General features: G+C 47.6%; 12 protein-coding genes across 12 annotated transcripts; 6 read left to right on the plus strand and 6 right to left on the minus strand.

Annotated features, from left to right (window-relative positions):
- Positions 1-1,357: 1,357 nt before the first annotated feature.
- On the plus strand, positions 1,358-4,894 carry GL50803_004263 (uncharacterized protein; the record flags this gene model as incomplete). Its single annotated transcript, XM_038046102.1, has 1 exon — positions 1,358-4,894. One exon carries the CDS (start codon positions 1,358-1,360, stop codon positions 4,892-4,894), a length of 3,537 nt encoding a protein of 1,178 aa, XP_037902284.1.
- Positions 4,883-6,904, minus strand: GL50803_004264 (Ankyrin repeat protein 1; the record flags this gene model as incomplete). Its single annotated transcript, XM_001704732.1, has 1 exon — positions 4,883-6,904. One exon carries the CDS (start codon positions 6,902-6,904, stop codon positions 4,883-4,885), a length of 2,022 nt encoding a protein of 673 aa, XP_001704784.1.
- Positions 6,905-6,960: 56 nt separating this feature from the next.
- On the minus strand, positions 6,961-10,221 carry GL50803_004266 (uncharacterized protein; the record flags this gene model as incomplete). Its single annotated transcript, XM_001704731.1, has 1 exon — positions 6,961-10,221. The coding sequence occupies one exon, from the start codon at positions 10,219-10,221 to the stop codon at positions 6,961-6,963; it is 3,261 nt and encodes a 1,086-aa protein (XP_001704783.1).
- A 176-nt stretch (positions 10,222-10,397) lies between these two features.
- Positions 10,398-10,985, plus strand: GL50803_0015944 (SRR1 domain-containing protein; the record flags this gene model as incomplete). Its single annotated transcript, XM_038045841.1, has 1 exon — positions 10,398-10,985. One exon carries the CDS (start codon positions 10,398-10,400, stop codon positions 10,983-10,985), a length of 588 nt encoding a protein of 195 aa, XP_037902285.1.
- A 430-nt stretch (positions 10,986-11,415) lies between these two features.
- On the minus strand, positions 11,416-12,282 carry GL50803_0024321 (Kinase, NEK; the record flags this gene model as incomplete). The annotated part of the gene is made up of 1 exon (XM_001704728.1): positions 11,416-12,282. The coding sequence occupies one exon, from the start codon at positions 12,280-12,282 to the stop codon at positions 11,416-11,418; it is 867 nt and encodes a 288-aa protein (XP_001704780.1).
- A 132-nt stretch (positions 12,283-12,414) lies between these two features.
- On the plus strand, positions 12,415-15,807 carry GL50803_0041467 (Ankyrin repeat protein 2; the record flags this gene model as incomplete). Its single annotated transcript, XM_001704726.1, has 1 exon — positions 12,415-15,807. The coding sequence occupies one exon, from the start codon at positions 12,415-12,417 to the stop codon at positions 15,805-15,807; it is 3,393 nt and encodes a 1,130-aa protein (XP_001704778.1).
- A 9-nt stretch (positions 15,808-15,816) lies between these two features.
- GL50803_0033862 (Ribosomal protein S12) lies at positions 15,817-16,194 on the minus strand (the record flags this gene model as incomplete). The annotated part of the gene is made up of 1 exon (XM_001704724.1): positions 15,817-16,194. The coding sequence occupies one exon, from the start codon at positions 16,192-16,194 to the stop codon at positions 15,817-15,819; it is 378 nt and encodes a 125-aa protein (XP_001704776.1).
- Positions 16,195-16,317: 123 nt separating this feature from the next.
- On the plus strand, positions 16,318-17,484 carry GL50803_0016791 (uncharacterized protein; the record flags this gene model as incomplete). Its single annotated transcript, XM_001704722.1, has 1 exon — positions 16,318-17,484. The coding sequence occupies one exon, from the start codon at positions 16,318-16,320 to the stop codon at positions 17,482-17,484; it is 1,167 nt and encodes a 388-aa protein (XP_001704774.1).
- A 52-nt stretch (positions 17,485-17,536) lies between these two features.
- Positions 17,537-19,648, minus strand: GL50803_0014768 (uncharacterized protein; the record flags this gene model as incomplete). Its single annotated transcript, XM_001704720.1, has 1 exon — positions 17,537-19,648. The coding sequence occupies one exon, from the start codon at positions 19,646-19,648 to the stop codon at positions 17,537-17,539; it is 2,112 nt and encodes a 703-aa protein (XP_001704772.1).
- Positions 19,649-19,721: 73 nt separating this feature from the next.
- GL50803_008722 (Myb 1-like protein) lies at positions 19,722-21,314 on the minus strand (the record flags this gene model as incomplete). The annotated part of the gene is made up of 1 exon (XM_001704719.1): positions 19,722-21,314. One exon carries the CDS (start codon positions 21,312-21,314, stop codon positions 19,722-19,724), a length of 1,593 nt encoding a protein of 530 aa, XP_001704771.1.
- A 1,221-nt stretch (positions 21,315-22,535) lies between these two features.
- On the plus strand, positions 22,536-23,945 carry GL50803_008725 (uncharacterized protein; the record flags this gene model as incomplete). Its single annotated transcript, XM_001704718.1, has 1 exon — positions 22,536-23,945. The coding sequence occupies one exon, from the start codon at positions 22,536-22,538 to the stop codon at positions 23,943-23,945; it is 1,410 nt and encodes a 469-aa protein (XP_001704770.1).
- A 110-nt stretch (positions 23,946-24,055) lies between these two features.
- GL50803_008726 (uncharacterized protein) lies at positions 24,056-26,962 on the plus strand (the record flags this gene model as incomplete). The annotated part of the gene is made up of 1 exon (XM_001704717.1): positions 24,056-26,962. One exon carries the CDS (start codon positions 24,056-24,058, stop codon positions 26,960-26,962), a length of 2,907 nt encoding a protein of 968 aa, XP_001704769.1.
- Positions 26,963-26,972: the final 10 nt, after the last annotated feature.

Genomic DNA, 26,972 nt, shown 5'->3' on the forward strand with positions numbered 1-26,972 from the left:
AGAATAAAATCAAGAGCACACCTACCAGAGGCCGGCTGATAGTGCGGTTCTCCCTGGCTTCAATAGAAACAGGATGAGTGAGGGCTAGACTCAGATCGTGCGTCCCTGCGGAAACTAATAATTGTTCAGAGATGCATTCCTATACATTGCTGTCAGTATGTTTGTCGACTTTTTTGCAGAGGCAAGGTGTAGATTTAGGTAGTAAATGCGTTAACTGATATGTGCAGATCCCTCTGTGCCCAGCTCGGGCTCCTCAGTAGCATACCTGGATCTGATGGATAGAGAAGCACACCTACTATAAGCATCTCTTGCTGATGGCCTGTAACCACCTTTTACAGTCCAGTGTGCATCCTCTAGTGCTCCACTTCCCCCTGTGGCCAGTGTATCTCTAGGGCGAAGCAGACTCTTTTGAAAAGGTATTGACCTAGCACCATGAAGGAGCGCGGGGCACTGCACTGGGCCCGTACACAGGTCAGAGGCCCGTAGTTGTAGGTCAGCAAGATCCCGGTGCGACGGTCGGGTGCTCGTCCATCAGAGCTCTCAGGATGGTGGCCAGGGGGCAGGAGCGACGCCTTTCTTGTCGGTCGCGACGCTGGTCAGTTGTCGATGCAAAATGTGCAAGGCCCCACAGGCGAGGAGCACAGAAGGGCACAGGGAGCGTAAGGCCACCAGCAACTCGTAACTTTTTATATCTTGGTGGCCGGTCTCAGCACTTCGTAGGTGCAGATATGAGAAGCTGGGCCGAGTGATCTGCTGGTGGAGGGGCCGACACACACTTCTCTAAGGGTTCTGCCATGGGTGACGACGATGGTAGGCCGCACCACTGCAGGACCGACGCACGCCAGAAATAGATGAAAGGCTCGCAAGCAGGTGCAGACTGGAGCGCCAGCCGCTGGCCGGATCACCCGCACAGGCACGCTCTGGTTACTTCAATAGATGGTTCAGTGGCACCTTAACGGAAAACACTGCTGCGCTCCACTTGCTGGCCATTTGAGGCACGCAGGTTCGATTGGTCCCAGGGCCACCGCTAAGCGTGGCATGACAGGCTATCTCCCAACATCGGGCGGCGGTAAGACTCACGCCTACTTTTAGCCAACTGAGCTCGAAGCAATCCATGCCCTTGCGGGTCCATACTGGCGTGGTCTGTACAGCTATGCGCAGTGATGCATAACAGACCTCGGAACCGTAGACACCCTGGGCGCGCCCCTTGCTGCGCAGGGCCAGGGACGCCGGGCGTTTTTAGGCTGTCTACCTGGATAGGGTTGTATTCTGGAATGAATAGTAAAATGAAACGCGCTCCAGCGTTCATGCTTAATCGAAGCATAATACATCACTCCAATAAATTGAATGCAAGATCATGAGGTTACACTTGTTTCATCTTTCTACATGGCACTACGTCCTTACCGTTGAATATCAAGGTGTATGGGACTCACTGCCTGGTACGATGCATCTTTGTACAGTTTTGCAGAGGGACACGGTCATTACACAACAAGGTTCAGTAGGTGCTCCCGCCTTCACATTTGCCACCGTCTACACTGAACGAAGCGTTGCTCTAGTTGTCTCCAGATTGTCTGTAGTTTACTATGACAAGGCACTCTCTAAGTACATCAGTGATCTCGATATAACTGCTTTAGATATTCTCGCCCTGATGCTAACCAGTAATGATGATTATGAGCGTGTAGCATTAGAAAGTTACAAGCAGATAAAACTAAAACGATACCGCTATGCCGGACCTGTTCTGCAAAACGAATATTCCACTATAGTGTTGCACAATATCATTCATGCTCAAAAGTCAATATCGTATCTTCTTAATAGGCAACTGCTTCCAGTCTCTTTGGCAACTGACATATTCAAGATATTAAAAAGTGTTGAGGCCTCTAGAATCCGCGATAGACTTAAAAGCGATTTCCAGAAGACATCACAAATACTACTGCGTCTATCCAGCTATTTTAGTGATATGGAGTTACTGTTAATTAGTCATGAGCCCTATTCTTCTCGTCTCTCAGATAAGGATGCTTCATTTATAATAAGGACAACAAACCCTTATTTCTCCATTGTTCACGTTCCTAGAGGGCTCGCTCAGATTGCTACGCCAACACCTGCACAACTCACATCACTATTGAACGCCTTTTCTCCCTCTGAACAGGCTAAGATTGTTATGGAATCCGGATGTACATTATCTGTTCAGATTTTGTCTAATAGCACTGCTGATGCCCTCAATCAAGAATATCCCCACACACTTGCATATCTTATGCGGCACTATTTTTTTCTTCCAACACTCGTCCCCTTACTCCTCCCGTTTTATAATATCAACAGGATATTCCCCGTGCTGACAGATCCACACCTCTCTTACCTACATTCGCAATCACCTGATTCTGTTGATGCTACTATCTTCTCTGATGAACCAGCAACCTGTACATCGCCCCTCTCATTAAAGCCTTCAATATATATCGAACTGGCGAGGCGCTACGATCTTCGCAGTCCAAATGACAAGTCAGTATGGCTGACACTAGAAGTTTCTCAGCCCCTTTCTCGGGTAGGGTACATGTATGCTCCTTATGTGATTCTCTCTACTGCGTTCTCGACCCATACACTGCACCCAGATGATTGTAAGATAATCTTTGACAGGGTGAAAACGTTCGAAGAGCAGCAAACGCTGTATTTTTGTCAGGGCCGCCTAGCAACTGAGATATCCTCTTCAGGAGTCGTTCTTAGCGATATTGGTATGTTAAAGCACACTGTTCTCAATCCTATCAATAAATCCATGGCTTCAAGTGACATGGGTGCGTATAGTTTGGCGGACGCCGTGGTTCCCATATTCAACCAGTCTCCGGTTGATGGATCGGCGTCTGCCGGGTACTTTAGTCGCGAGGAGTTCTCAGAGGTGCTGTCCCTGTTTTCCAACAAAGTGAGTGCATTAGAGCAACAGCTAGCTGTTATCCATGCTGTATATGAAGACCTTTACCTGGCTATTACAGCCGGTCCTCCTGCACATCTCACAAATGATTCTAATATCTTCTACTGCTTGTCATGCGAAGACAGCTGGAGAGCATACCGGCTTGACTGCTTTAAATATTGGCAGGGCGTTGCACCGTGTATAGATAACGGAGCGGCAAAGGCTTTGGATAGTTGCAGAGTGCTGTTAGAAACCGACACAGAGCTTTGCTCTTATCATCCAGCGAAGGCCTTGTCTGATAAGCCTGTCCAACTATCTAAAAAGGACCTGAGGCAATACACTGCTACTCAAGTCAATCCTTTGCCTCTTTGTAGTCTCATGAAGCGACCCATCCTTATTGATAAGAGATGGGCTCTGCAGCAACAAGTGATTCTATACGTTTCCGGAATGGAAAAGCGCTTTGCGTTATCAACAGGCCAGATCTATTTCTCTATTCGACTTCACTATCCCCAGCTGAATCTCTATATTATTAGGATAGAAACGGCACGAATACTTACATGTGGGCAGTTTATTGCCGCTCTTGTGCTTATAGAGGATATCAATCTCAGTCTTAGCGACTATTTGAACTATCTGTCTGATTCCATTGTATTTACGCATGCACCACCGGCTTCTACCCTTCCATCAACCAGCGTCTATCATTGTTTGTTTACTTTTAGCTTGGATGGGGCCTTCATTGGAATCCAGCCTTTGCTGCTGGGAGGACTGGGTCGTTATTATCGATCGGACGATGCTGATGCTTTTACCGTTCGTACTCTGGGCATTCCTACAAGGAGTCAAACAAAGCCTGCCTCTAAGGTGGCCACGGCTTCATTTGATAGCACTTTTCCAGTGTATACAGGGCCTCTGGTAGCATCTCTATATACACGCATATTAAGTGACGTTGCAAGCCTTGCTGTCTCTGTCTCTTCTAGCGTTTATATTTGCCTTCATAATTTGCATTTAGTTTTACATCTAGACGTCCTAACAGGAGAAAAGACGTTGATGGGATGTATGCAATCTCTCGTCCATCCGTACAGCACTCGATTTGTGGTATCTTCAAGTGCTTCATTGCCAATCTTTATGGACATGAAGCTGCAGTCCATATTGCTCCCAGCATCTGCATCGAGCCTAGTGGGAGAGTTGCTTTCTGACTATACTGACACAGAGGTTGTTGACATTCTCCAGAAGGATCATACTATTGACACAGGGCCAGCAGCTTCCATTGCCACATATGCATTAGAGGAGTCAGACGAGATTCGGACTCCAGGCTACTGCACAGATACATCTGAAGGCGAAGTCGATAGTAAAAGGAAGGGCTCTCCTACAAATCCCCAGACTAAGCTCGACATGCGGTTTTCTCTCTTACTGAGTGACAACGGTAGACAGTTCCTTAGGCCACGTCTATTCAAGCCAAACAGATTGTCCATTACTTACTATTCCAAAAAGCATGGTGTTTCTTTAATCTTTGACGACACTATCATGCACTTTCCACACTATCCGGTAGCAATTTCTCGTTTCCATCTTAAAGATACACACCTGATTGCCGTCATTGGCCAGGGCAGAAATAAAAATTACTGGGGAGTTACATTTACCGAGTGTACCTTTGGAGGCTCGTGTTCCCTTGTGCGACAAATGGTAGTTGACTTGGGGGTTCCGTATATCTGCGAATCTCACCCCGTCCTCAACACCACCACCTCCCAAGCTCCACCTTCGTCCACTGGCAAAATTAGTACAGCATCCATATCGTGCACCGGAGATTCTCTAATATTTACTGTCCCTACAAAGTCTTTAATGCCAGGAAATTCCGGACAGATGATCCCTGCGACTAGGCTCGTTGAAGTAGGATTTTACACGGAGCTCCGACAGGTAGCTGAGATTGCTGGTGTCTATCGCACGCACACACCATTTAGGATTGTCAATTATCAGATACGACCTGTTGAGGGCTGCTTAGGAACATAGTGGACACATAATCTGCAACAGGTCGGGCAAAGGAGCCCCGCACCGGATGCACGTATTGGACAAGCTATTCCCATCATCAGTGTCGGGTCCCCCCGCAGTTTCAAGACGATCTTCCTCCTTTCGCTTCAGAAATCTGCCGAAGATCTTTTTTGTAAGCATCACAAATGAGGACGTTCGTTCTTTTGTAGAATTTGTTGTGGTAACTTCTGAGGTGGTTTCTTGGTCTACGTGGGGACTTTGTGCTACTGTCTCTGGGAGTGGAGCCTCAGTACCGCTTAATTGCCGCATTAGCGTCATCAGAAGGGACTGAATATCGTCATTCGTTCTAGTGGGATCATCACTCAATGCAATAGCATCAGTGATAAAATCTAAAAGAGAGCTGGTGAACTGAAGGTGCGACCCTATTTGGCGTTGAAGGGCAGTGATAAGTGGAGCTGACTCCTGATGTCTGTCTCGCAATTCCGTGAGGATGCGCGTAAGTTCTGTGGTTGTCTTTAAGTGGTGACTTATTCCAGCTCTGAATTTCTGATGGAGTAGGAGCGTGTTACCTACTGGAGCATATGCTGCTGGGTCTTGGCCAGGCATATATCTAGAAAAGATGTTACTATTAAGAGTGGATGATCTAAGAGGTCTCCGAGCGGATATACTAGGAGATTGGTTAGAGTCATTGCTATCTGTGCTAAATCTGTCCGACTTTATTCGTTTATGCCGTGACGGATTAGTTTCACCTATAGTGTAAAACAGGTCACTCATGCTTACATCGTCAGGATGCACAGATGCGCTTTTTGCTCTATTGGTCCGCCGATACAGGATTGAACCTTGGGCAGGAGACGCTGGTATAAAGTAAGTAGCGTCTGGAGTATAAGTGAACTTTTCAGTGGAACCGATGTCGTGTACACTTGCGCGTTTTGATGCGGGCGCGCTGCTAAACTGCAATGACGAAGAGAGCAGAGCCAGCGCGTCTTCCACAGGCTTAGAAATATTCCCACCCTCAAGGGGCTCTAGATAATCTGCAATATGCTGATAGCCAAGCTCGTATGCAATTGCGTGGGCTGTCATGCCCCTGTTATCTCTAATGCTAGCCTCATATCGAGCAAGCTCCTTTACGCCATCAAAGTAATCTTCTCTGGCAGCCAGCATAGTAGCAGTCTGACCGTTCTTATTTTGCAAGCGAGCCTCTTGATCTATTAGTAATCTGATCACCGGAACACGACGATGGATCACAGCACTCATAAGAGCTGTTGCTCCATTTTCTGCTTGCAGTCCACCCTCTTCCGCTTTGAGCAAATCTACCAAATCGGCATTACCATTGTTCGCAGCCATCATCAGTGCAGTTAGCCCATGTCTGCACTGCATCCCCGCTTCTTTTAGGGCAAGAATACGCGCAGAAATGCGTTTGTTGCAGATGACAGCCATCATAAGCGCAGTCACCCCTTTGTTGGTTGTCATCCGTGATTCACGCTCTAGAAGTATCCTAATAATCTTGAAGTAGTCACGTTCAGCAGCTAGCATCAGCGCTGTAAATCCTACCGCATCTTGCATACCTGCCTCGTGGTCAGAAAGTAGCTGCGCGCCCTCAGTGTGATTCCGCCTGGTAGCTATCATAAGCGCCGTTGTTCCATTAAGTGTCTGCTTCCGAGCTTCATAAGGCGCAAGAATTCTCATAGCATCAAGCTGCCTATTCTCTGCAGCAAACATAAGCGCAGTTCGACCGTGATGGTCTGCGTGGCCAGCCTCAAACCTGGAAAGATGCTGGACAGCGCGCACGTTTCCCATGGCTGCAGCAAACATCAAGGCGGTGATTCCGTGACTTGTTTCCGCGCCGTGATGTTCTGCAGTATGGGTTTCTAGAGCAGCCAGGTCGTTCTTTGCCGCTGCAATCATCAAAGGAGTAACTTCTGTCGAAGTTAAGGGAGGCTCCATATCAAAAAACAAGTGTGCCAGATTACTGTGGGACATATCCAGATCGCTATCTAGATCGTGGAGGGTCTCAGCATTCCGCCCGTCCATCCCTTTTTTTGTGACAGGGAAATCTTTATTTATTTACTCTAAGAAGGATGTTGCCGCTATTTTCTGCCCAGAAACTTATCTGCATAAGACCTTACCAGCGGTGGGTTAGTCTTCTCCTCTGGTTTTGAGGTTTCTGCAGGGTTAGCTTTTTGTTCTGGCTTGGACGCAAGATCAGCTACCTCTGGCTTCTTGGTAGCTTGTGTCTTTGCTTTTGCCCTGTTCATCAGACTATTCATGCGCTCAGCTTTAATATTCTGTTTCGCCTTGACCTCGTTCTGTATCTCCTCCAGCACCTTGTCCCTATCGGCTTTCCAACTTGAGTGAAGATCAGTATAGACCTGGCGGCAATCACTTATGTATGACTCTACAAACTCATCCAAACCTGGAATGCTGTTATATAGCGCTAACTCCTTCATGCTTTCCATATGCTTTTCTTTCTCATAATTTTGAGACGTCTCATGTATCCGCATGAGAATAGGTTGAAGATACTCATGTTCGGTGGAGTCTAGCAGCTTAAGACGGTCTGTAGCCTCTTTTCTTGCAATAAGGAGAGTCAGCTCTGCAAGATTCGAGATACGGACATCACGGTCGAATCTCTTCTGTGCCCGATCATGCTCAAATTGGTGATGCTTGATTTTAATGAAGTCATTTGGAGCCTGAACGCTTTCGAGATCAAAAGATGTCAGATAGTTGATTAGATCAGTGTCGTGCACTCTGCCAGCCACTTCTTCTATAAACTGTTTAGCCAGTTTGATTTGAAGCTGCCGGATTTCTGCTGCACGCTTGGCCTTGCGCTGTTTATTCTGAGCTTCCAGGTCAAGCGCCTCGTCACGCTTCTGCCTCTGAATGACCATCTCCTTGTACTCCTGAAGCCTTTGCTGCTCTAGTTCGCGAGCCTCTTGAATCCTGCTCGTACGTAACTTAGCTGAGGATTGTATTTGTTTAAGCTTTACGGAGCGTTGGTCAGTGTAGCTATAATCGGAAAGATCCTGCAAAGATTGCATAATAACCAATTGTGCAAGTGTTATATTGTTGTACTGGGATGCAGAGCACGTTAGTAAGGCGCTGGCATTAAGGCTCTTCGCTAAGTTAGATGAGACTTTGCTGTCAGCGTGTGGGGCAGAGTCAAATATGTTGGTAGTAAAGCACGCGTCGACCTTGTTCAAGTAAAAGGCACTAACCGTAGCATATGTTAGAACATCGATCACCTGAGACACGAAGTTATAGCGCCCGATAAAGGTCTTGCATCTAAGGGCATCGATGATGGTCTGCTGTATGAGTTCGCGTTTGTATAAATCATCGTTGGCAAGTTTGTCAGAGAATAGGCCTTTCAAAGCGACCATGACATCATCAAGAGTGACTTGTGTCGTCAAAGAAGTCAGTGTATCTAAGGTCAAGTCCTGGTCGTGGTGTTGTTGTACATAAGAGAGCAAACTGTCATGCGCACGCTCAATGCACAAGAGGGAAATCGCCTTCTTTGCAAGTGCCTCCTGCAGGTACACACAGGATTCACCGAGGCTCCAATTGTCGTACAGTCTTAAGAGGCAGTCTGCGGCCTTGGCAACAAATGCTTCCGCGGTTACAGTGATAAGTAAATCCCTCTCAGTATACAGCAGCGGAACCAAGTCGAGTAGTCCTTTCTGCAAGTTGTTAGAATAAGACGCTATAATATCCTGTAAGATATAATCCAAGATCGAGATTGATGTGATTGTTTCACTGATTGCTGCAAAAGAATTCCCATTGGCCAAGTTCTTGGTCTGGTAAACGGGGTTACTTTCTAAAGAGATAGCATGAACCTGCCTATCAAAACAGAATGCATTGGACGTGACCATGGATGCCGGGGTAAGACGTGTTATACTGGGATGGTTTATGAAGAAGCTTGGATTTGTGCTACGCGTGTTCCCAAACATATTAGCGTGGTTCATTAACATAGACGACTGCATGCTGTCTTGGCGAAGAGAAAGCAGTATCGCGAAGGCCTCATTTATAAGCGTATTCCTGACGTCTTGGTCTAGGGATGATATCAGCTTGACGGCCTTATATAGAGAGATACCTGCTGCAAAGAGATACCCCTCGGATGAGAACACAGAGATGGCTGCCTTTAAGTGCGCAGCAACCGCTGCATTCAGGTCAGCAAAGGTAGCAGGAGATGCACCACCCTTGGTACCAATAGCTTCGGTCATTGCGGTAGAGGGTCCCGTACGCAGCTGAATTGCGTTGTCGAGGCCTCTTTCCTTAGAGAGTGTGGAAAGAAGCGGCGTGGTTAAATCTTGCACTGAGGAGCACGGTGTACATGAAGCTCCCTTGCTGATCTCAGCGTATACCTGGATGATAGACTGGGTCGAAACCATATCCACAAGGTCTGGTGTCTCTTCTCCTACTAAGTATTCACAGGAAAGTTTGTGCAGGGGTACACAGGCTCGTGAAATAGAATTGGTGAGCAGCAAGATGTCGGCTGCAGAGCTCTCCAATAGTTTGATGGCGAGAGTGGGTAACCCAAATGTATGGCAAAACGGAATACAAACAAGCTTGCAATAAATGCCAGAAACCAGTGTGTTGGGCTTCTCATACTCAGACTCAGGAGACTTTACATCCACACCCGCGCCCGGACCCAGGTCTGAGTCAACCTCTCCCACGTCTGTGAGGCTGCGATCCTTGAGGTACTCAACTGCAACGGTCAAGTCAGACTTGAAGGTCATCTCCATGAACCCAGAGAGAACGCGATCGGTCACCGCTATAAACTCGTGTTTTCGGTTAAACCGGCTGCATAGCAAGAAGAGGGCCTCTAAGGCGTCCTTATAGAGTCCAACCATTGTCGTGCACCTCAGCGTTTCGACAATCATACGTAGTGCCAAGAAGGCGAATATTACTGTACGCGCCTGTGGCGGATACTTGTGTAAATCGGCTAGTTGTACAGAGAAAAGCGAAGTAGCCCTCTCGTTGGATCCCCCCAGCGGTGCCAACATGGCATGGTCAAAGTCAGGCCCTATGCCATCAAGCGTGCTTTGGACACGCCTTATGTAATCACGGAAGGCCTGATCGACGGTAAATGGAGCGCTAAAGCTGAACAGCTTTCTATAGTGATTTAGGCTCTGGCGCGATGCTGGAAGTTCATGCAGAGAAATAGCAAGTTCGTTATGCAGAAGAAGAACGGGAAGGAATGGCTCTGTAATTACCTTCGGCATGTTACGGGAGACCAGTATCGGCTTTTGCACGTCAATAAAGCTAGAAAGCTGCTGGAGTGCTGCGCTGGCATCGCCGGCTGCTTGTGCAGCGCGTGCCTTGGCCAGCACATCCGAAAAGTCGCTCTTTCTCATTTAACTCAATTTAATGCGAATTTATGACAATACCCTACCATACCATACACTACATTGGCTGCATTTTTAATTTTCATAATTAAGAGATAGAGAGTCCTGCATCTACCATAGATCTTATACGGTCTATAGCCTCTTCAGATGAGGTGCAATTGATAGCCACAAGAATCACTTCTCACATGGAGCGAGCCTTTCAGAGCCGGGCTAAGCAGCTACATATGATTGTTTTTGGCCTGGGCTCACTTACAGCCAAGCATTCTGCTAAGATCGCCTGTCTGCAACTTGCATTGTTCGAATGTATAGCAGGCTATATTGACGATGACGAGTCCTCTATCCCAAAGTATGCCATTGACCCTCTTTTTACTGAGCGTGATCGTACTATATTATCTACGCTGGGTTATTCTATTCTTCCAGCACAAGATAGTTGCGTACTTTCATCATTCCTGAACTTGCAAGAATCGGATAGGGTGCTTTGTTATCTTCCGCACCTTCCTCTTCACTTGGTTCTTTCGGCCCTTCTTTCGGCCCCTTCTGGCAGTACGTTTTTGTGCCCGTCGGTGAAAAAGGTCTTAGAATTAGAATTTCTGACCGATTCCAGCTCTCAGTTATATCATCTATCCTCAAAACTCAAGAAGTTATGGGATGAATCCGACGAATACGATTGGCTCAAAAATAATACAATCACCATTCAACCTATTGTAGAAACGACTCTTCTCAGGAGTGCCAATGTGGCTTACAATTGCACGTCTGTGTATATACGGCCTTAGTATAGCTTCTATTGGAGATTGTAAAGAGATAGAAGGTAGGTAACAAACAACGTGTTCCTTGAGCTGAGGGGGCTCATCTGCTCATCTTTGCTACGTAAAGATGAGACATTGACTCAATCTGTACATCAGAAGATTTACTAAGGACTTCTATGCTACTAGCAAGGCAGTATCAATATGATGAGCGCAGATTCGCATGGTCGGGTTTCCATTAGAACGCCAGTGCTCTTTCTCCATGGTCCTTAGCGCACATCTGCCTGTTGGATGCTTTTGTGCTTACATATCTCTCGCTTCTCTTGCCTCTTGCAACATTCTTCTTCTAGTCTGGTCCAATCGTGCAGCTGTGCAACCACAAGCAGCTTAACACACTCCCTTGCTGGAGTAAATTGCTAAGAAGTGACCACAATAAATAGCACAGACCATTCACATGCAGCTAAGCTGAAAGCTCGCCCCTCAGGATGTTCGCTATCTCCGGTATAGTTCTCATCTCAAATGCCGTCGGCCTCTTTTTAGGATCAGGGTTCAGCATGGATGACACTAGGTTGACTAGCTTCTTCGAATATGTCGTTATTATCAGCGGAAGGCGTATCTTCTTCAACGCCTCCAAGGGCTCCTCTGGATTGTCTTCCACCAAGACCCGCTTCATCATGATTTCATACATGGTGCAGCCAAGCGCAAATATATCCACCTCGCGACCATAGCCTTCGTTGACGATAAGCTCCGGAGCGTAGTATTGAAGAGTCCCCTGGATATAACCCATCTTTCCCTCCATGCTGAGAAGGTCGCGAGACCACCCGATGTCAGCCAGTTTGCACCTTGTTTCGGAGACCATGAAGATCCTGCGGGGCATGATGTATCGATGGATGATCGCTCGCGTGAATCTGTGCTCGATGTCCTTCATGCGGGACGGTTCATGGAGCTGACAGATGGCCTCCACCAAGCAGGCCAGAAGACACCAGCAGGTCTGCTCAGGAAGGAACTCATCCTCAGGAAGACCGTACAGGTAGTCGTTGAGCGTGCCCATGGGGAAGTCCTCCATGAGGACAAACACCTTCTTGCTCTTTGCTTCATATGTCGCCTCATGAACCGTGGCAAAGAAAGGCGATGCGACCTGTGTAGAGAGCGTGATGTCCGTCTTGCAAAGGTCACACACCTTGGTAGTGTACTCTTCAAGAGAGATCTGACGACATAAATATCGCTCTCCTGTCTCTTTGTCCTGGACCTCCACCAGACGCTGATACTCTGCCTCCTCGATGACACCCACTTCAGTGTACTTATCCGCGAAAGAGAAGGTTTGCATTTTTTATGGGTGCATGGAGTGTGAGTTTTTTTGACTCTGTGGCGTCTAAAGAAGAGGGAATTGCAGTACACGGAAAATGGGTTCAACTGTCTTAGGGACAAGGGAGGGATCCACCTGTTTGCAATTAATAAAATGTCAACGACGACCGGGCCTTCTAGCACACAATTGCCCACACTACCGCGTCCATACAGCTACATAGAGACATCTGCATCACACAAAGCGGACTCTTCTCATGCTACCGCCCGTAATACTGTCACAGGGGAGATTCTACTCTGCCAATTTTCCCGAGGCCCTCAGCTGGATGAGGCAGGTCGTTGGCTTTTACAACTTGATGCGCAGTACATTTGTATGCTGCAGCATGCCAATCTTCTGTCCTATCGCTCCATATACTACGATCCTCCTTTGAGCACTTTGACCATTTTGACAGAGATCCCTGGCCAAAGCCTGTTATCTTTTTGCACTGAGCATTATGCTACCGCGGGGATCCTTCCGCCCGAGTGTATCCTGTGGCGCATCATAGCCCAGACCCTTTCGGTCTACCATTACTTGCAGACCCAAGAGCTCTCCCTCTGCGCCTCTGAGGCCGCCCAATACCATTATTATATTATTCCAACTATGACAAACACATATGTGTCTGACAGCTCGTCATCTTTTTCTATCAAATTGTCATTCGTGGGCGCGACTCACAGTGGGCTAGACTATAGCATTACTCAACCGGAGGACCTATTGTTCAGGCAGTACAGGCTGGCTGATGCCGAAAGCTTCTCTTTCACCCGCAGGACGAACGTGATTCTTAGCTTAAAGGCATTGGGCCTGCTTCTATATAATTTCATCTCGTTTGGAGCTTCCCACCAACTATCTACAGACCCTCTGTCTCAAGAGAAGATAGAGGACATATTAGACTCTGAACAATTTAGAAGCTACTCCCCGGAGTTCCGCAAGATTTTTTCACTCTTTGTGTCTCCAGGAATATACATTCAGGAGAATGCTATAGATATCACCCATAGTGACATAGATCTTCTTTCATTTTTATCTCATCCTATGATTCTATCTGCATTAATAAAATTTGACAATATCAATCTACAATTAAGGTTGCAATCCGTTAAAAAATTATATTCAAAAATTAAAGCTGGGGCCCGAAAATGGCTGGCTAGGAAGGGCTTGCTTGTTAGGGGAGTCCTTGAAGACTCGGTGGTAGCAGGAGAGTCACGGACTAAGGGCGATAGCAACTCAAAGCAGCGAAAGGAAAAGCACCATAAGATGAAGGTAAGCTTTCATACTGACCTTTCTGTGCAGAATTATGACAAGAACAGTTGCATTGACCCCAGTGTAGCGTTGGCCATACTAGATAATCCTGCTCCACTCGCAACTGACTTTGCTTTGTCTGCAAACATTACTTCAAATGATAACATAACTGAGAACAGGGCACCACAACCCCTAACTTCTGATATGAGCTCTGCCTCATCAGGCTATTTTATCATTTCAAAGAAGTGTGACTGGAACCATTGCATCCGTGAGCTAAGAAAGGGGCGAATAAGGCCATATAGGTATACTCGCATATTTATTAATCATGAGCCAATGCTCAGTGAGTATGACACCCTCAATAATAACGATCTGATGCCCGACACTTTAATGGAAGAAACTAGTCTCTTTGTTAGCCCTTTGATCCTAGCAGCTCTAGAAAACGATGTAAAAGCAATCTCAGAATTTGCACCAAAATATGCAGGGTTGCGCTCTGATCGGGACGGAATGACGGCCCTCATGTTGGCTGCCGAAGCAGGACACATCGAGGCCACGCTTGAGTTGCGTAACTACGAGGCCTGCTTACGGAGCACTACCTTCGCCACTGCCATGATGCTAGCTGTTGCTGCGGACCAAACAGAAACAGCCAAGTGTCTTGTTGAATATGAGCACGGATCCACTGACAAGACCTTGCAAACCGCGCTACGTATTGCGGTTGATCGCGATAATATTGATATGGTGTTCCATTTGGCTAAATATGAGAGCGAGATAGGAGACCTGGACAATTACACACCACTTATGTGCGCCATAGAGCAACGAAAGTATGACATTGCTAGGCTACTGGTTCCATATGCTAGTAGGTGCCAAACAACAGACAGACACAAAAAGACCGCTTTGCTCTTGGCGTTAGAGCAAGGTTACCTGGATTTGGCAGAATGCCTCATACCCCTTGAGGCGTGTCTTCAGGATGGCAATGGAACTACTGCTCTAATAGTCGCCATTGAGCAAGGATATGTAGACATTGCCGGTAGGCTTGTTTTGGAAGAGCAAGGACTATGCGATAAAAAGGGCAGAACGGCACTTATGTACGCGGCAAAAAGAGGCTCACATGGATTGGTACACAAATTAGTGGATGCGGAAGCAAAGAGGCAAGACATCAAAGGTTTCACAGCTCTTATGGTGGCCGTGGCAAAAGAGCATGTTGAGCTTGTTGACATCCTAGCACGCCACGAGGCAGGCCTTGCCAACAATGAAGGCCAGCGTGCTATAGATATCGCTATTCATAAAAATAACCAGGAGATAATCTCCATTCTACTAGAGCATGAAGGACAATATCTTTCTCATGAAACTTTGCTAAAACTTCTCAAAACATTTCATAGTTCAGACATCCCCATCCTCCTTCGGCTCAGTACTCTCCTTCAGAAGCATTCCGCCCGCTTCTCTCTCGTCTTGTACGCGTCATCTCACAGCCTTAACGACCTATGCAGTCACATCCTTCACTACCCGCAGCTGGTTGCTCGTCACGACCATCTTTATCTTGTAACATATCTTCAACGTACAAACAAAGACACAGAGAATGTCTGGAAGAGCTATTTTAAGGCTGTGAACACAAATCAGGCATTCAGGATTAATCATTTGATAATGAATGCCCGTCTTAGGAATAAGGAACTACACAGTTACATAGACGAAAAGGCCAGTGGCGTCCTTCGCTTTAAGATGTTCCTGGAATACGTTATTGTAGCCTCTGTGCAAAAGGAGTTCGAGCCGCTGGAGAAGTACTGCTCAAGCATGGCAGTGTGCTCAAAGCGTAAAGGCTTTGAGCGGCAGAAGGTTCCCATGCACGCTGTGGGAGACGTGTCCTTTATTGATTTGATGGTCTCCTCAAACCCCAATGGCAGTATTCAGTCTCCAATGGAATTTCTCGCGCCTCGGCCTCCAGAACTCCGTCGTCCAGGGGAGTTTCCAGTCAAGAGCTTCTCTACTTCTCTAGCGAACATTTTGATAGACTTCTTATTGGAATATGCAACCACCCCCGTCGAGAGTCTCCCTCATCTCTGTGGAGTCTATGACGCTGCAGCTAATGACATGGCAGTGCTTGTGGAGGAGCTGGAAGGGCACAACCTTTGCTGCTACTGTCATGTACAGCCGATGTCACTGATTTACTGGCCTTGCAGGCACCTTTATGCGTGCTGTGACTGCGCCAGAAGCATTCAAAGACAGTGCTGCGAGATCTGCAGAGGGAAGATCGAGGGTGGAATCCCACTACCGATGCCGCACGACTAAGTATGTCGTTTACTGCTCGTCCAGCTTAGTAAGGAAGCTGTCGACGTCCCCACTGCTCATCCCCACAAAGTTGTGGATGACGCAAGCAGACGCGGGCACCACCTTTATGATCTTGTCGGAATCTGCAAGGCAGCGGACCTGCCCAGTGAGCTCCCCAAGGGTCCTGCGGGTGAACTTCTTGCAGAGGTGCACTTTGTATTCCTTGCAGAGGCACTCGACTATATCTGCGTACTGCTTCTCCTCACAGTCAGATGCGAGGAAGCAGATCTTGGCGCGCTTCCTTTCCAAATACTTGAAAACCTGACGGTGGCCGGTCACGAGGCCGTCCATGTTGTGGATCCTCTTGAACGTCTCCTTAAGGAAGTTCTCTCTGGTCGTATCTGCCATAGTTTTATGGAGAGTCAGCACCAACCATTTTAGTCCATAAAATTTCAAATTAAAGTAATTAAATTTTTTTATTAAACCGTGTTGATATTAAATCTCGTAAAGAAATTTAATCAAAGAAACTTAATGAGCGCTGATGACATTTCCAGCGTTGAAGACATCTCTGGCGGTGTTCCGGCCACCAGCCAGACAGACAACAGTCTTATCGAAGCCTTTTCAGCAGTGACAGACTTGCCGTCCTTTTCTGTGTCTATCGACGTTTCTGACTCCTCGGAAACAAGCGGGTCGGACTCCACATATAACATTTCATTCTACTCGCGAACGCTAGGCCGGAAGAAATGCTTAAACATTAATAACTGTGTCTTGCGCGTTGCAGACGACAAACAAGATGACTTGGCCGCTGCGCTAGAGATCTTTCTAAAAGCTCGAGACCCCCTCGCTAACCAGAAGTTCTACAACTACCCCAGCCTAGAATTTTATGTTGACCCAATTCACACAATTATACTCAAGGCAATAGAAGGGTCGTCTGGCCCCAAAGCAAGAATGTCTGACATTTATGCATTGTCTGCCCTACAGTGTGATCCCTCCTCATGCAGAACCGAGGACACACTAATGCGTACCAAGTTGGAGGCCATCTATCCATTGCTTTCGTGGGTTCCTCAACGCTCTAAGGCATACCTAGAGTCTATGTTGCCAGTTAGCATGAGTCGCCATTTGAACCTGCCGGCAAAGCTGTGCATGAGCCAGCCCCTGGGCCGAAATAATGATGAGTCCAACGAAGAAGTTGATGGCGAGGTAGACTGCATAAGGATTCAAATAGGTAATAAGATCCATCCCTTTGAGAGAGTCACAAGCATACCCCATCTAGGAACCACCCTACTATCTAAGGCATACGTCGGCATTGATGATGAATCCCCTGTAATAGTAGAATTCGTCTGTCCAGTCTGCAGCATGGAGCTAAATGTGGATGAGGTAATTAAAGATCTTTTGATTGAACATGGAGTTTCACTGTTAGAGCGTCAAATAGAAGGACTCGACCTTTCGGACCCGGATTTCCCAAAGGATAAGTACACTCTGTCTAGGGTAGAAAAGGCTAAAGAGATCAGCGTCCACGAAGCGGTAGGACATCTTCGTAGAGTCGTGAGTGATTCGCTGCGTGAGTACTTCTGTAGACATCTGGCGAAGGAGAAGTTGAGGCTTCAAGGCATAATGTGCCCCGACGAACTGATGGAGGGGCAATATAGGATATTCATGACAGAGCTTAAGAGGCGACTGGCAGAGGCATCTCTGTAGAATGAGATAAGGCAGAAAGCTTCACCAGAGAGGTAGGGTAGGGACACCAGCTTCAATTCTGCGCATCCATCATGTCCAAAAGTGTAATTATCCCTGTGTATGTGCACACCACGTATAGGCCCACTATGTCGCAATCTTGAGTTCGTCTCAAGGGGCTTTCCATCCGTGCCTTGGGTGCCTTGGTGCCTGAGCCAGGTTTCTTGATTCCTCCGTCCAGGACAGACTCGGTGTCAATGAATATTGCCAGTATGCTCTCGAGTGTCTGGCCGGCCAAGATAATGGCGGCTTTGCTTTGAGTTGTATCTAGCAAGCTTTCCTTCAATTCTTCTATGCACACGCTGTCATTGTCCGTCGCTAGCTCAGTTGACTTCAGAGTATGCCCGTTTATCTTCATCTTCTGTTCCTGCAACTCCAAGAGATGGCGCAGAGCGATCCTAGCCTTTGATTTGACACTTAGATGGTTCAATATTATTCCTATCTGAGCGACATTCCTATCAGTGACATTTTTGGGACTGTCTCCCTCCAGGTCCAACGCTCGAAACAAGGACTCGTTTTGAAGTTCGCCACTCATAGTTTTCTCCTTTATCGCTTTCTGGATGAGAGAGTTCTCATTCATGGACGCTATGGTGTTTCTCACCCTTTCATTTAGCTCTGCAATAGTACTGCTGTACGTGTCATAGAGGGATAAGGCCCGTATGTACTTGATGCGGAACTTACTGTGATCAGCTGGTGATAAGACACGGAGCCTGCTCAGTGACGATTGCTTGATGGACACGGTCACTTGAGGAATCGCTAACATCAATGTTAGCAGCGAGGTCAGGCTTGGCTGCTTGGTGCTGGTCACGAGTGTCTGCGTTGAGAGTCCAGAGCAATCTAGCTGGATGTGCACGTGCCTGGGCAGCTTCACGCATGGAAGCACACTTGTCAGCTCGCCGATCTTCTCTTTAATAGTTTTCTTCGATAGAATTAATGGTAAAAATTCTATTAAGCATAAAATTTGTATTGATTCAAAGGTTTTTGCCTTATCACTTTGAAAGTCAGTGACGTCGTTTTCTCTTTGTAGGAGGTCAGAGACGTTGAGGTTGTGGAGGTGAAGATACTGTGCTATAAACTCTATGGCGAGCACCTGCAAATGCTGCCAAATGTTCTGCAAAGCTGAATGGCTTGCACAAGGAAGTAGAAACACGCCTTCTAGTTGTCTGAACAGGCGTAGTCGTTCTGCTAATTCCTTTTGGTAATGTTTTGTTCTGAAGAGAGTCATCAGAAGGCCTACAAGTGACGACACCAAACTTGCACCTGTACCCAAATTAATAGTGACCACAATTGAAGGTTGGTGGTTCTTTTTATTCAGCTCGTCTACAGTAGTGAACCGGTACTCCTCTGTGACCCCTGTGTCGGCTAGGCCCTGGCTTTCTAGCAACTTTCTTACTTGATGGGCATCTGGGTCTATCCCGCTCGCTGTAATGCCGGCGATAGGGTTGTAAGCGGAATCTATAGGGTAGGGTAGGTCACTTTCCAGTGTTGATTCCTTAATAGTATAGGGTAATTCATCACATGTAGAGAGACGCACACCGGTCTTCTCAAGTTCTGCACAAAACTCTTCCTGCTTGGCTTCAACCTCTGAAGTGTTAAGAGCTAGATGGCTCAGCTTGTTTAATGCGTTGCTCCGCAGCAGTGTAGTTAGTGATTCTACCAGCACTTTATCTTCGTAGAGTCCAGATGTTACCACTGTATACCCAGAGAGTAAGCTGTGCATGCATGAGCCTATGAACAGCCTAGTGGCATTCCACTTGTGATGGGACATGTGAGAAAATAGAGACGTAAATTCCGTTACTCTTCGATCGGACTGGACAGGCGTTAGCTCTCTCAGATAGCTTTCCCAATGTTTGCTCAGCACATCGAAGCCACCGACTGGACCTAGGGCCATGTCGCGCTTACTGGTCGCCTGCTTTCGGAGTTCTTGGGTTGCATCAGGTGCTGTAGATGGCTGGCTCTGGGTATGTGTCTCCTGTTGACCTTTAGCTTGTTTAGAATTGGTCGTCCTGCTGCTACGAGCTAGCTGCAAATTACTGTTGCATTCTGACAGGCTATATGTCTTTAGCTTACGCTGCGCGGCCTCGTCCCACGCAGCGTACCGTGCTCCTTCCAAAGTAAATATTGGCATACTCAATTTACAATTCCGGAATTCTTGCTTTGGCTCATGAATTCACTTGCATATACATGAACAAGCCTAGCTTTCAGGGTAGCTTCTCACGGGGAAGGATGTTGCGCTTCAGTAGGGTTTTTGCCAGTCTCTTCATACGATAACGGACCTGAATGTCGGTTCTGCCCTTGACATAGTTGGCTATCATCTTCCACTGCCTTGGAGGGCAAAGCTTGACCGCCTCAATTAATGCATTATCGTCCTCAGGCGTCCATTTTCCCTTGACAATTGAGGGATCCAGCACACGGAGCCAGTGCTGGCTGCACTGGTCCGCAGAGCGCTCGGGGAGATGTGGACATTCGCGGTGGACAAGCCTGGCGACGTTCTTCCAGTTTCTTGTGCCAAGGGCGGCGACAACTTTGATCAAAGCCTCGTCTTCTTCTGGTGCCCAGTTCGTGCACGGCTTCCTACGTATTACGTAATAGTCAGTTGTTGAAGAGTCGGACTCTGCATAGCCATCAGTGCCTCTATCATCCTCTGTGGCCTCTGGCGGGCCGGGAGGACGATAAGCGTCACTCTGGTCGTTAGCAGGCATGTGGAGTGAACCAGATGTAGGCATTTTCTTGCTCTTGGAGCACGCAGAGGCCAAGTCCTGCTTTGGTCTAGTCTTACCACGTTTGGCGTCATTAGGGAGGGTTGGAACGGCTCTAATACGCTCATCAATTATGGGGCCGTCTGTGTAGCTCTGTGGAAGCGGATACGCTCGCTGGCTCTGACCGTGGACTTTATGAGCATGTGTGCTATCTCTGCATCCTAGTTCGTTGGAGCCAGAAGAACACGTGGTGAATGAGGATAGTGTACTGCTCCCGTTGGCTGAAGGAAGAGACACGTCTCCGGTATCATAGCTGGTGCATGAGTAGGAGCAGTGTCCGGTGTCTTCCTGGAGGTCGTGAGATTGGATGGGCTTAGACTGACCACAATAAACTGGATTGCAGTTGACGTCGTCATGGAGAAACTCAGAGTGGGGATGGTAGTACTCTCCATAGTCGTGGCAGGTGGCGCCAAAAAAGTTTTGAGGATCATCATATGAGATATCTACCTGAGAACGCGCTATGTTTTTAATAGGGGAATTTAATTGGTCTACATGGATTACAGACTCCTTCGAATCCCCATACTCCTCAAATAATGGGTATTTTGTTGATAGCACAGTAGATCCTGTCTCCATGGGATCGTGAGTAATAACTCCCTTGACATTTGGCATGCCCGCGGAAGAATAGCTGGAAGGCATCGGAGTCAAGGCAGGTGGACTGTATACTACTCCGTGCCCGCCAAAGGAGATGCTTTCCTTGAAAGAGTAAGATAGGGAAGGCGAGGAAAGCTGTCCAGAGCAGTGCGTGATGTAGTAGCCGTTGTAATGAGGATGCTCAGACGCATTGACGTCGTAGACCTTTTGTGCTGTAGCTACCATAGGAGAGCGGAAAGGGCCAGCTGGTGCCACGTAGCACGGAGAGATACGAGCCTTGAAGACGTGGAGCAGGTCATCATTAAAGTGGTCTACAGGATAGTTCTTAGAGAAGGGAGAGGAAACGGCAACATATCCTTGAGCAAACGGAGAGTGGACGCACTGTGGCGGAGTTGGCTGGGGTACGCGTTTCGGTGTTGATGGCTGAGAAGGTACCGGTAACATTAGCAGTACAGAGTAATTATTATTTTAGTAAGCTGTAGAAGAAGAAAAAATACATAGCCATAAAGCGTTCTATTGACGCCAGTGAAAATTGCAAGGAAGCGCAACTTCTTATTTCGCAGACTTACCCGTAATGGCGTTGACTGAAGAGAAAAACGTGAACAGCAAATGGAAACGCTACAGTGCATTGTTACAGACTACACTACAGTCGATGCTATGTCTACAAAAGTGTGGATGAGATGGCAGTCGGGCCGCGCTGCATCAGAGTGGTTCAATTGGGACGGAGCGGGAGCAGTCCGTCTAATTCTTTTGAATCAGAATTCTTTGCACGAAATGCATGGCTATCATATGCATTGGGCTGCTCTCATTCTCCAAGACGCCTGGCAAAAGTTTCCCAGAACTGTACCTCTACAGCAACAGGTCTTTGCGGCGTTACAATAATAATTTAAACAGCACTCAAGCGAGAAGGCATGTATAAGTGGGCAACACCCAGGACAGGTCTTGGCGTTTATGGCGTTTCGGGCGTTTACCTTGTTGCGCATGGCGTATATTCTAACGAACCCCAAGGACCCCATGCCATGTACTGCTCATGTGCCAGTTGGATGCTTTAAAAACTCTGAAAACTCATGGTCGATAGCGAAACGAAGAAGGGGAGCCGGACAAACCAGGCTCGAAAAGGCAGACTCGCGGCAATTAAGCTTGCAGCCAATTGACGAAAAAAATCTTTGCAAAAGTGTGGTAGAAACTAGTTACTAATCATTCTTAAATGAAAACCGGAAAGCGCGTCTAGAAGTAGTGCTGTGCCATTGTCGATCAACCGGGAAAGTGCATAATCTGTTTTGGCTCCTAGATGAGGGCCTATTCATGGTTTGCATGTGTCCATCAAACAAACACCAGTTGACATGTTCCATAAGGGATAGAATTTTTTTATAATATTGCAATCAGTTGTGTTAGACAAACCATCAGTAGGCAAGACAGAGTAGGGTAGGGTTAAAATACATTGTGCAGTCAGCTATAGAGGTGCAGGGCCCGTTGGTATGTCGATACACTACGCTGATACAGATTCAGCAGACTAGTTTTGCATGAACCATGGATGGGCACATCCTGTCAACTGCCAAGCCCGCATGCTACAGTGCCAGTAAGCTCCTAGAGGAGGGCCTGAGAGGTTGCGAAGATGAATGACGGAGTAGGTAAAATCATAGACTTTCAAGAAATTTTCAAAAAATGGAAGATGTTGTTGAAGACCTCGGATATGATATCGCACTACCCATGGTAGATCACAGCCTCTCGTCTGCTACAGTAGCAGGGCGTGCAGCCATAAAACTTCACCAGGATATCGAGCGGCTGGCCATGGCAGAGTCAACTATGGAAACAGCGAAAGCATGTACAGAGTCCCAGAGGCTACTTTTTATTTTCATAACAACATACGCGGATCGTATGAATGTAAAGTTAGTACTCGCTGCTGATACCCTTCATCACATGCCTCTAAATGAGCAGGTGTTGGCAATCCTATCAGATGTGGGGCTCCGAGAAAAAGTTGCTGCAGGACAGTGGGTGAGCGGTTATAAGCTCACTATTTCACTGTCTGTAGGCGATGATGTTTGCGAGGTGTTCTGCGAAAAAGGTGCGGTAGAACTACGGTCTGAGACAATCGATGTAGATTTGCGTGCAGCCCTGCCGGCGGTCTGTCGTGCTGTGCTGCAAGAGCAGTCGGGTACTAAAAGGTCGAGGCTGTCTACTAAGCTCTTTTTGAGTATGAAAAACCAGGAGCATGGTGACGTCTACAAGCGGAGTGTTCGCATAGACCCTGCCTTGTTCAGCTGCTTTAGCCAGCTCACTCCCCTCACAGCTTCGTCTGCATATTATCGTACTGGAGAGGGATCTGGTTCCAAGGGCTTTTTGTTCGTGAGCACTCACATCCATAGCAAAGAAAGCATACTATCTACCATATCTACTCACCTGCGTACTGGCTTTCGTCCATGCTCGCTTACTGATAGGCTCAAGCTCCCGATCGAATCCAGCAACAAATACAAGAGCTACGCAGATTGCCTTAGAATTTATAGCCTCCTTGAAGACCAAGGGCTTCTGAAATTGTGTACGGATGAGAACGAAAAGGTGGGCACGACGCTAGATGTTGGGATTCCTTCGGAGACCCTTGCATCCTGGGTAGAAGCCAATGACTCCGATTGCGTAGACTCCAGTGATCAATTAAGTATGCAAGCGTCCTGTGTACCGATAGTCCTGTCATGCATGCCCACAATCAGTCAATATCTAGATAAGTTTGATCCTTCTGGTATGTGGCGAGACATGCAACCGAAGGAGATACGAGAGAAGTTGCTCCAAAAACAGGGCTTGCTTCAAAGTGCGCAGCAGAGATTGAAACAATCCAAAGTACTGGAGAAAGTTGGGAGCCCAGGTGGGTTTGATTATGCGTTACGAAGGCTCACAGACGGCAGTGACCTGCTTGGCGGGATGCACTACCTTATGAAGCCAGGGGCCGAGCACCGACTTGACGAAACATGTGACTTGGAAGCTCTCTCACAGCAGTTAATTCAAACCGCTGGTCCAGAGTTCGTGCGAGGATCTGTTGGTAGCGCACTTCTGGGCCGGTATAGACAAGATTCCCTGCTCTAAATTTCATCCAAATTTCATTTTATAAATAAATTCTGCGACAAGTTAATTTAAAAGAAAAGGACATATTCTTTGGAAAGCTTTTGTATTTTGGAATTTGACTGAAATTATAAATGTCTAGACCCCTGACCTCTCTTCGTGCACACTCCGGAAGCACCTTTCAGCATTCGGCGGACTTGCGTAACGAGCTCGAAGAGGCCATTCTCGCATATACACATGGATACGCCGACAATCTTCGCCAGTTTTTCTTGCAGAATGATAAGGCCAAGACGGGGCAGCTCTCTGACATTCTGTTCCGCCGGGCGCTTCGCTCCATTGGTATCCACGGACCAGTTGAGCTGCTTAATCGTGCAATAGAAGAGGCCACTGACCTTAAGAGTGGACTAATAGATTATGAGGCGTTTTTGGGGCTCTTTGCGTTTAAGGGCGACATACCCCCCGAGGCTGAACGAGGAACATCAACCATTGTTCATAGCCGATACGTGGGTAATTACGCAGAGCTTGACTCTCAGAAAAGCAAGAGACCTTCCTCGCGTTCAGCCACAAATCAGAGACAGCATCATGACGAACCCCTCAACCTTGCTGATGTTGAAGGTGATCCTCTACCTCAGGAGGAAGTGATTGCCGGCGCACCCTCGAGCAGAAGCACGTTTAATCTGCAGGAGGAGATGCGCAAGGCAGCGGATGACTTAAAGCGCATGCAATCCGAAACAAATACAGAATTTCAAGTTGGATTGAAGCTCATTGCGACCCAAGTACTTCAAAAGGGCTCTTGTGTTAAGGTTTTCCGAACGAAATTTGACAGAAACCACAAGGGAAATATAGGGGTCCAAGACTTCCTTCTGGGTGTTCGATACCTAGGGATACCATCTGATCTGATTAGCAATGATGATCTCGTCGAAATTTTCCAATCGTACTGCACAGAGGACGGCTCCATCTCGGTCATTGAGTTTGAGGCTATGGTGAACGCCGGTGAAGACACCAAGGACGTTACCCGGACTATGCACGATCGTCAAGCAAGGTCCACCAGAGACCCGACCCATGATGTGGCTCTTCTGCTGGAGGAAGCCCAGACTGTTAGTGCAAGTGGGATCTCAGGTGAAAGGAAACCCTTACGTCGCACTCAGGGCACTCCAGGAAGGAATCTAACTGTTTCCAATCTTGCCACAAACCAGGGATCTGATCCTGCTTGCTCCTCAGCGCCTAGTGTTGCTGCAAGCACAACTAACCGACCATCTAAGTATAGTGATGAGGAAATAGTAGGAACGCTCAAGCGAAAAATTGCATTGATATGCTCTAACAAATACTCCTCTTTTGGTGATTGCATGGCTGATGCCCAAGACTACAACAGAAAAATTACACCAGACTCGCTGCGCAGGTTTGTTAGCTCTCAGGTGCCAAATTTAGATAAGAGATACGTCAATCTACTCGTCTCATACCTGTGCACACAGGAGAATCTCAGACAGAGTGCAAATTCGCTTGGGATAAGCATAGCGGAAATACAGCAGAGCCAGGTGGGAGCATCTAGCATGCCGGAACCAGCCTACATATCGGCAGTAGTTTTCAATGACCTTTACAAGCTTCCTACCGCTACAGACGGCGGGAAGAGACGCATAGATGATGCTATCTGGACATGCATCACAACAGAGGCCAATCTGAGTAACATGGCTCTTTCTAAGGCAGAGCTTATGGCCATATCTGTTAACAACCAGAGGTCGCAGGGGCTATACACTGATGACCCCCCTACGCCCTGTGAGCTCCAGACCCATGCTTCGGTGTTTGGTAACCTGAACATGGCTGAGGGCCGCCAGGGTGGGTCTCAGGGTGCCGCCATGGCCCAGGAGATCGCGCAGCATCAGCGCCACACTAAGTCTGGAAATTACTTTGATACCACCGCGGCCCAAAATGATGACATCACGTCCTACGTCAACTGCAGTAATGTCAATATTGCGAACCCCGACACCCCCTCTACTCGCCGTCTCAGACAGTCTGGTCGTCAAGCCGAGCTTCTAACAAGCCAGCTCCAGAACCCCGCCTCGTCTACTCAGGCAGAGCGCGCCAGCGAGATAATACGTACTAAAAGACAGCTCCTTGAGGCAATGAACAATAAGCGGAGCGCACTGGCAGAGGCCTTAATCATGGCAGCAGATCGAGCGACAGATCCAATATCATTCAGAAACTATCTCAAGGACTTTACTCAGGAGTCTCTGACTAATAACCAAATACAATGCATTCTTGAGGGCTCTCTGGATTCTAACGGCAAGATCCAAAAGGAGATCATACTCAAGACTATGGGCCTCGATAACGAGTTTATAGCATATGCAGATTCCGGTTTGGAGAGTTCGAAGCTGAAGAACGATCGTGTTTCTGACAGTATGGTGTGCATCTCGGCCGTTCGCGAGCAAATGAATGCTTCGATAAGCGGAGCGCCACGCGATATGATCTCATCCAAGCGTGCCATGCAGGCCAGACAAAAGCAGGAGTCATCTATAATGAGGCAGCTGTCGTCTGCAGACCTAGATCTTATCAAACCTCGTACTCCAAACATGAGCACAGTGGCAAAGCATCAGGATAGCTCTGCACTCGCCAAGGTTGTATTCGACGTAGAGAAGAATATCACTGAGGATTATGAGGGCTGCCTAGCAGAAGCTACCGAGGCCATTGTTGGGGGACACAGAAGGCGCCACCTTGGCGGTGACCTCAATAAGAAGGACAACTTGGTTATGAGCAATGGAGGAGTATACTCACTGCGAGACAGACAACTAGAAGAAGCAGAAGCAAACACCCGACGAATCAAGAACACCCAAAGGTCTGTCATGGAGCACTCCACCCCCGCCGATGCTATTCCACGACGTGGACGCGGGTGCAATCAGGCTGTATCGCAGCTAAGCAGCACAATTGGTAACACACTTAAACAAATTGATGAAGAATATCTTGTAGATTATCAATCTGGCCAAATTGATGAAACTGCCCCTGCTGAAGGAGGAAGTGTCCCGAAACCAGTTGCCTTTGAGGTTTGAAAGGCCTCGT

This window comes from Giardia intestinalis, chromosome 5 (assembly GCF_000002435.2).
Source record: "Giardia intestinalis strain WB C6 chromosome 5, whole genome shotgun sequence".
Taxonomy (NCBI): domain Eukaryota; phylum Fornicata; order Diplomonadida; family Hexamitidae; genus Giardia; species Giardia duodenalis.